Genomic DNA, 7,880 nt, shown 5'->3' with positions numbered 1-7,880 from the left:
AGTAATTATTTAATATTACTTATAAATTAATAATAATTATTGAAATTATTATTATGTAATGATTTATTATTATTATTATTATTATTATTATTATTATTATTATTATTATTATATGTGTTTAGTGTCATATGGACATTTTATTTCAAATTCTGTGATAGGTTGTGAAAGTTTCAGATCAGAACTTATTCAAAAACAATAAATATTCACTGAGGGAGCTTAAATCCATTTTTATTGATTTTTACAGTAATAAATTATCATAATCACAGAGAATCAGTGTGAAATCACAGTACAACTTTTTTTACTTCAACCAACAAAGGATTACATCTAAAATAAGACAAAACTGACGATCAACAAATGAAAATTAGCGAGCACAGAGGCGTTTCATGTTAGACTACAACTCCCAGAATTCCCAGAGTGGGAGCAAGATGGCCGCACAGAGTGCCGCGGACAGTTGGACGGAAGTGGCTCCATTGCACAGGTCTGTGACGCAGCACTTGTAGGCGCTGGTGTACGCGCCTCCCAGAACGGACCCGGTCAGCGTCAACCCGCACAGGTCCGAGTCCAAGCAGCCCCTGGTGTGCAGGGTCAGCGACCCCGTAGCGTTGAACTCTGAAACGAACATAAACAGCGAGCTCTGTGAAATAACGGCAGGCTTGTTCTGTGAAAACTGATTTATCAAATAAAAATTTCAAATGCAAACATATTTGTTGTAAAACTAGTGCTTGTTTTGTGAAAACACAAATTTAAAGTTTTTTTAAAAAGCCAGAATTCTCACTGTAATCCAGAAATTGTGATTTCAGTACTTATTGACTTTGGTGAAATCGAGGTGCGTTTGACAGAAACGAGTAATAATTGATTTCCACAACTGTAATGAGAGTCATGAAAACTTTCTTTTGTTGCTTCTAACAAATAAGAATTTACTTTAATTAACTGTCATATGTTTTAGGGACCCAATTATCACGACCCACATCTGCTCAGAATAACTGGCTCCACTACATAGTTCCTTAAGATATGGATAACATAGTAATCTTATTATCTGTAGATGGTCACGTTGCTTTGTTAAGGTTTTCCTCACGTGCTTCTCCTGTGTAGCAGCTCTCTGTTGAGTTAGCGCAAATGGCGTCACTCCCAAACAAGCAGCTTCCAAATATGCCAACAGAGCATTGACGGCAGGTCAGGCAGTTCGCTGTTCAGCAAAGAAAACAAACAGAGTCATTCACAAAGTGCCACATCATTTTAAGTAATCGTAAATGTACTTTTTGTTGATAAGGTTGCATGAAATATAGAAAATTTAAATATCTCTGTCCACTTATTTGGTCATATTTTTGGCTAAATTGAGGAAAACAAGCAGAGTACTTAAGTAAGAGTAGCACTACTTCAATATGTTTTCACTCAAGTAAAAGTAAAACGTAGCCGCCCAAAATATTACTCAAATAAATCTACTCAAGTACTGCAATTGATCAAATTATCAACCATTTCATATTTAAAAATTACATCATCAGCTGGACCACAGAGATGTAATGTCAAGTGGAAATTTTGGTATTTTAAGGACAAAAATGACAAAATACATTTTTCCAAATGTTTCTTTCAAAATAAAGCTTTAAAAACTGCAGGTTTGTTCTTGTTTATGGTGAATCTTTGATTAAAACATGTTTGTTTTTCATTCAGTGGGAAGAAAATCTAGAAATTTAACTCAAGTAAGAGTAGAGATACTTCAAAATAAAATTACTCAAATAAAATTAAAAAGTGCAACAATGTAAAAATACTCCTAAAAGCGTTTTTTTTTTTTTTTTCAAAAAAGCTACTCAAGTAAATGTAACTAGTTTCTCGAAATAAGCCAGGGAAGACTTTTAGTTACTTTTTATCAAATAATTTCTGCATTCTGAGCACATAAACAGGAAATGTCTTGATATAAGATTCTTTCTCTTTATTCTTACTCTTGAATACTTTTGAAAATATATACTTTATTACAAATAAAAGCAGAAGGAATTAAAGTAATCATCAATTTTATGATTGTGAATAAAAATTAATTTTCTTGTGGTGAAATCATGTTTGTTTCAGTTCAGTTTGGCTATAATCACTCAAATCAGAGGGAAATTTGACTAATTAAAACCAGCTATTAAAATAAATGAGAGATATTTTTAAACTCACCTGCCACAATTATGGTGCTGAGACCAAAAACCGCTTTCCAGATTGTATTCATTTTTCACAGGCGTATAAAGAGAAACCTTTATAAAATAAATGTATTAGAGACTCAGATTTTCAGCTGCCTTAGTTTACGTGAACCAAAGAGAAACTGAGGTCGAAACACAAGAAAATGACGACTGATAAGAAGGAGGGTAATCAGGTTTTGTTTCTTTTGCAAGTTTGAGGAGGAAGTTTTGTGAAGAAAACAAAATGTCCTCCTCCAAAATATTTTGCTTCAGGAAAACTACAGGACACACAGATCCCTTTGTTTGATTAGTAAATACTTGTTCAATCAGAATACATTTGTGTTAAGATGGTAGAAGATAAAAAATATACAAAAAGCCATAAATGTTCGTTTAGTTTCACAAAGAAGGCAAATACTTTTGTAAGGTTGTGAGTTAATCTAAAATGAACATTTTTCCAGCAGGTAAAACCAAATATTCTGAAAATGAAATCAGTCATTATAATTATCAACACAAATTACATAGACGGCTGAACTGTAAAATGTTCACAGTCAATGAACACAAAGCATCCATGTTTGATATGATATATACTTTATTAACAATAATAAGGAAGCCTCTTAGAACAATATTATAGATTTGTGCATTTCTGTTTTTCCATCTGCTCCAACTGGAAAATAACATTGATTAGTTAAAACTTCATTTAATGCATAACATTTTAAATAATAACAGAAAAAGGAGGAGAAAAAGAAAAATCAGAGGATTAAGACGTGTAAATCTGTAGGTTTCATGTTGAACTAAATGAATCCCCACAGCGAGGACAAGATGGCGGCACAGAGGCCGGCAGTCAGAGAGCGCTGAACAGCTGAGGCTCCGTTGCACATGTTTGTGGTGCAGCAGGCGTATTTGCTGCTGAACTCGAAACCGATGATGGTGCCATTGATTGTGATCCCACAGGAAGATCCCACTCTGTACAGCCCCGGCTGTACAGAGTGGGCGACCCTTCCACTGGGAAGCCTAAGGGTGCCGGAAAACAGAAATCAGAAAGTTAAACAACAGGCGTGGGATATTTCTATTGCCAAGCCAACCAATACTGCTATTACTCTACGAAATAACAAATAAACACACGAATAAGTAAACAAATATTTAAATAAATAATTTTGCAATTGTTATAATTAATTATTAATAAGTAAATAATCTGGGTAATTAAAATTTTTAGAAAAAGATACATCTATAATATAACTTTTATGTTAATATATATATTTATTTATTTTTTAAAATAGAACCACTTTAAGATTTTTTTGAAAGACTGAAGAAGGCTCTACACAACATCTTTATTATAAATAATCTGTAAAAGTATGGTGTCTCTTTCAGATATTTACACTTACTTGCTTGTGAGAAGCTGCAACTCTCTCCAGTTGCACATGTGACCACCCCTTTCCCAAGCACACAGCTGCCAAATACAGCCACTGAACACGTCTGGCATGTCAGGAGTTGTGCTGTTCAGAAAACAGAAATACGAGATACATGTATTTGCTGTGTGCATCTCATTGGAGGTGACTCTGAGAGTCACTCAGAGTGCCTTTTTTTTTGGTTGCTCTTATGGACTGCGTAAACTGAGCACCTTTCAATTCTAAGTTCTACAAGTACCCCAAGGACCATCAGAACAGTTAGTCTTCCATGTTAAACTTTAAAACTCCAGCTGTCTCTCTGGATAAAGAGTGTGCTTTGGACCGTTAAGCACACGTGTCTTGAACTCTCACTTTAGACCCAGTGAGAGTCTAACGTTGTCCATTGTTGCTCTCATGGACTGAGAACTTTAACTTCCTTCTCTTTCCAACATTTACAATAGTACATTCTGGATGCAGTGTATGGTTCAGACCATTCCATAAGCAGATCTTGAACTCCCTCCACTTTCCACCTCTCTGAGTAAAGCCTCCCTGACATGTGCTGAATCCAGCACATGTTAGAGAGTTGGCTCCCTCACTGACACTCTGCATACAGACTATGCTTCGCAGTGTTCCGCCTGCAGGTCTTGAACTCAGACCCATCGGAACCGCAACCCATGTCTTTACGCAGTGTGCCAACCGAGCAACTACCCATCTTTCCGTTCGAACTTCTACAAATACCACAAAGTCAGTCTTCCATGTTAAAGTTTAAAAGCAGGCCTTAAGCAGGCTTTGAACTAAGAACCAAATGGACAGCAACCCAGTCTCGATCCACTGTGCAAACCAAGCATCTGCCGATCTTGTCGTTCGAACTTCTACAAGTAGCATGCCTTAAGACCTGCTTAAGGCATGCTTTTAAACTTTAACATGGAAGACTAACTGTTCTTTAAAGAGGTTGTGCTCATAAAACGAAGACAAGTTCCACACTGATTTTGTGTTTTCTTTTTGAAACCTTAGCTGGCTATGTGTTATGGGTGAGTCTAAGTTCCCGCGTAAGGCAGACTGTGCTCCGAAGCACAGTCTGCATCCAGAGAGACAACTGGAGTTTTAAAGTTTAACATGGAAGACTGACTTTGTGGTACTTGTAGAAGTTTGAATGGTAAGATCAGCAGGTGCTTGGTTGGTGCATTACATACAGACCGGGTTTTGTTTCAAGGCCTGCTTCAGGCATGGTTTTAAAGTGAGGGACTGAGGGACTCTCAGGCCCTGAGAGGCCCTCTGAAGGACTCTCAGGCCCTGAGAGGCCCTCTGAGGGACTCTCAGGCCCTGAGAGGCCCCGGTGCTTCTGACCGTTCCTCACCCAAGTCTTGAACTCAGACCCATAGGAACCGCAACGCATGTCTTTACGCAGTGCGCCAACCGAGCACTCACCCATCAAGCTGCTCGAACTCCTAAAAGTACCTCAAAGTCGGTCTTCCGTGTTTAACTTCAAAACTCCAGCTATCACTCTGGATAAAGGGGGTGCTTCTGACTGTTCCTCACCCAGGTCTTGAACTCAGACCCATCTGAACCGCAACGCATGTCTTTACGCAGTGCACCAACCGAGCACTCACCCATCAAGCCGCTCAAACTCCTAAAAGTACCTCAAAGTCGGTCTTCCGTGTTTAACTTTAAAACTCCAGCTGTCACTCTGGATAAAGAGGGTGCTTTGGACCATTCCGCCTGCAGGTCTTGAACTCAGACCCATCGGAACCGCAACGCATGTCTTTACGCAGTGCGCCAACCGAGCACTCACCCATCAAGCCGCTCGAACTCCTAAAAGTACCTCAAAGTCGGTCTTCCGTGTTTAACTTCAAAACTCCAGCTGTCACTCTGGATAAGAGGGTGCTTTAGACCATTCCGCCTGAAGGTCTTGAACTCAGACCCATCGGAACCGCAACGCATGTCTTTACGCAGTGCACCAACCGAGCACTCACCCATCAAGCCGCTCGAACTCCTAAAAGTACCTCAAAGTCGGTCTTCTGTGTTTAACTTCAAAACTCCAGCTATCACTCTGGATAAAGAGGGTGCTTCCGTCCGTTCCGCACCCGGGTCTTGAACTCAGACCCATCGGAACCGCAACACATGTCTTTACGCAGTGCGCCAACCGAGCACTCACCTATAAAGCCTCTCAAACTCCTAAAAGTACCTCAAAGTCGGTCTTCTGTGTTTAACTTTAAAACTCCAGCTGTCACTCTGGATAAAGAGGGTGCTTCGGACCATTCCGCCTGCAGGTCTTGAACTCAGCCCCATCGGAACCGCAACGCATGTCTTTACGCAGTGCGCCAACCGAGCACTCACCAATCAAACTGCTCGAACTCCTAAAAGTACCTCAAAGTCGGTCTTCCGTGTTTAACTTTAAAACTCCAGCTGTCACTCTGGATAAAGAGGGTGCTTCCGTCCATTCCGCCTGAAGGTCTTGAACTCAGACCCATCGAAACCGCAACGCATGTCTTTACGCAGTGCGCCAACCGAGCACTCACACATCAAGCCGCTCGAACTCCTAAAAGTACCTCAAAGTCGGTCTTCCGTGTTTGAGTCCCTCAGAGGGCCTCTCAGGGCCTGAGAGGCCCTCTGAGGGACTCTCAGGCCCTGAGAGGCCCTTTGAGGGACTAACATGGAAGACTGACTTTGTGGTACTTGTAGAAGTTTGAATGGTAAGATCAGCAGGTGCTTGGTTGGTGCATTACATACAGACCGGGTTTTGTTTCAAGGCCTGCTTCAGGCATGGTTTTAAAGTGAGGGACTGAGGGACTCTCAGGCCCTGAGAGGCCCTCTGAAGGACTCTCAGGCCCTGAGAGGCCCTCTGAGGGACTCTCAGAGGGCCTCTCAGAGGGCCCTCTGAGGCCCTCTGAGGGCCTCTCAGGCCCTGAGAGGCCCTCTGAGGGACTCAAACACGGAAGACCGACTTTGAGGTACTTTTAGGAGTTCGAGCTGCTTGATGGGTGAGTGCTCGGTTGGCGCACTGCGTAAAGACATGCGTTGCGGTTCCGATGGGCCTGAGTTCAAGACCTGCAGGCGGAATGGTCCGAAGCACCCTCTTTATCCAGAGTGACAGCTGGATTTCTAAAGTTAAACACGGAAGACCGACTTTGAGGTACTTTTAGGAGTTCGAGCGGCTTGATGTGTGAGTGCTCGGTTGGCGCACTGCGTAAAGACATGTGTTGCGGTTCCGATGGGTCTGACTTCAAGACCCGGGTGCGGAACGGACGGAAGCACCCTCTTTATCCAGAGTGACAGCTGGAGTTTTGAAGTTAAACACGGAAGATCGACTTTGACGTAATTTTAGGAGTTCGAGCGGTTTGATGGGTGAGTGCTCGGTTGGCGCACTGCGTAAAGACATGCGTTGCGGTTTCGATGGGTCTGAGTTCAAGACCTTCAGGCGGAATGGTCTGAAGCACCCTCTTTATCCAGAGTGACAGCTGGAGTTTTAAAGTTAAACACGGAAGACCGACTTTGAGGAACTTTTAGGAGTTCGAGCGGCTTGATGGGTGAGTGCTCGGTTGGCGCACTGCGTAAAGACATGCGTTGCGGTTCCGATGGATCTGAGTTCAAGACCTGCAGGCGGAATTGTCCAAAGCACCCTCTTTATCCAGAGTGACAGCTGGAGTTTTAAAGTTAAACACGGAAGACCGACTTTGAGGTACTTTTAGGAGTTCGAGCGTCTTTATTGGTGAGTGCTCGGTTGGCGCACTGCGTAAAGACATGCGTTGCGGTTCCGATGGGTCCGAGTTCAAGACCCGGGTGAGGAACGGTCCGAAGCACCCTCTTTATCCAGAGTGATAGCTGGAGTTTTGAAGTTAAACACGGAAGATCGACTTTGAGGTACTTTTAGGAGTTCGAGCGGCTTGATGGGTGAGTGCTCGGTTGGCGCACTGCGTAAAGACATGCGTTGCGGTTTCGATGGGTCTGAGTTCAAGACCTTCAGGCGGAATGGTCTGAAGCACACTCTTTATCCAGAGTGACAGCTGGAGTTTTAAAGTTAAACACGGAAGACCGACTTTGAGGAACTTTTAGGAGTTCGAGCGGCTTGATGGGTGAGTGCTCGGTTGGCGCACTGCGTAAAGACATGCGTTGCGGTTCCGATGGATCTGAGTTCAAGACCTGCAGGCGGAATTGTCCAAAGCACCTCTTTATCCAGAGTGACAGCTGGAGTTTTAAAGTTAAACACGGAAGACGACTTTGAGGTACTTTTAGGAGTTCGAGCGTCTTTATTGGTGAGTGCTCGGTTGGCGCACTGCGTAAAGACATGCGTTGCGGTTCCGATGGGTCCGAGTTCAAGACCCGGGTGAGGAACGGTCCGAAG

At 42.4% G+C, this 7,880-nt stretch overlaps 1 protein-coding gene and 1 pseudogene across 1 annotated transcript; both read right to left on the bottom strand.

Annotated features, from left to right (window-relative positions):
• Positions 1-212: 212 nt before the first annotated feature.
• On the bottom strand, positions 213-2,332 carry lye (lymphocyte antigen-6, epidermis). Its single transcript, XM_055023700.1, has 3 exons — positions 2,152-2,332; positions 1,076-1,186; positions 213-609 (listed from the first exon to the last, which is right to left on the bottom strand). The coding sequence occupies exons 1-3, from the start codon at positions 2,201-2,203 to the stop codon at positions 392-394; spliced, it is 381 nt and encodes a 126-aa protein (XP_054879675.1). The 5' UTR covers positions 2,204-2,332; the 3' UTR covers positions 213-391.
• A 612-nt stretch (positions 2,333-2,944) lies between these two features.
• Positions 2,945-4,250, bottom strand: LOC129354159 (sperm acrosome membrane-associated protein 4-like; annotated as a pseudogene).
• Positions 4,251-7,880: the final 3,630 nt, after the last annotated feature.

This window comes from Poeciliopsis prolifica, unplaced genomic scaffold (genome assembly GCF_027474105.1).
Source record: "Poeciliopsis prolifica strain line A6 unplaced genomic scaffold, Auburn_PproV2 SCAFFOLD105, whole genome shotgun sequence".
Classification (NCBI taxonomy): Eukaryota; Metazoa; Chordata; class Actinopteri; order Cyprinodontiformes; family Poeciliidae; genus Poeciliopsis; species Poeciliopsis prolifica.
Note: the sequence above shows the minus strand (reverse complement) of the source record. Positions and strands in the feature narration are given on the sequence as shown.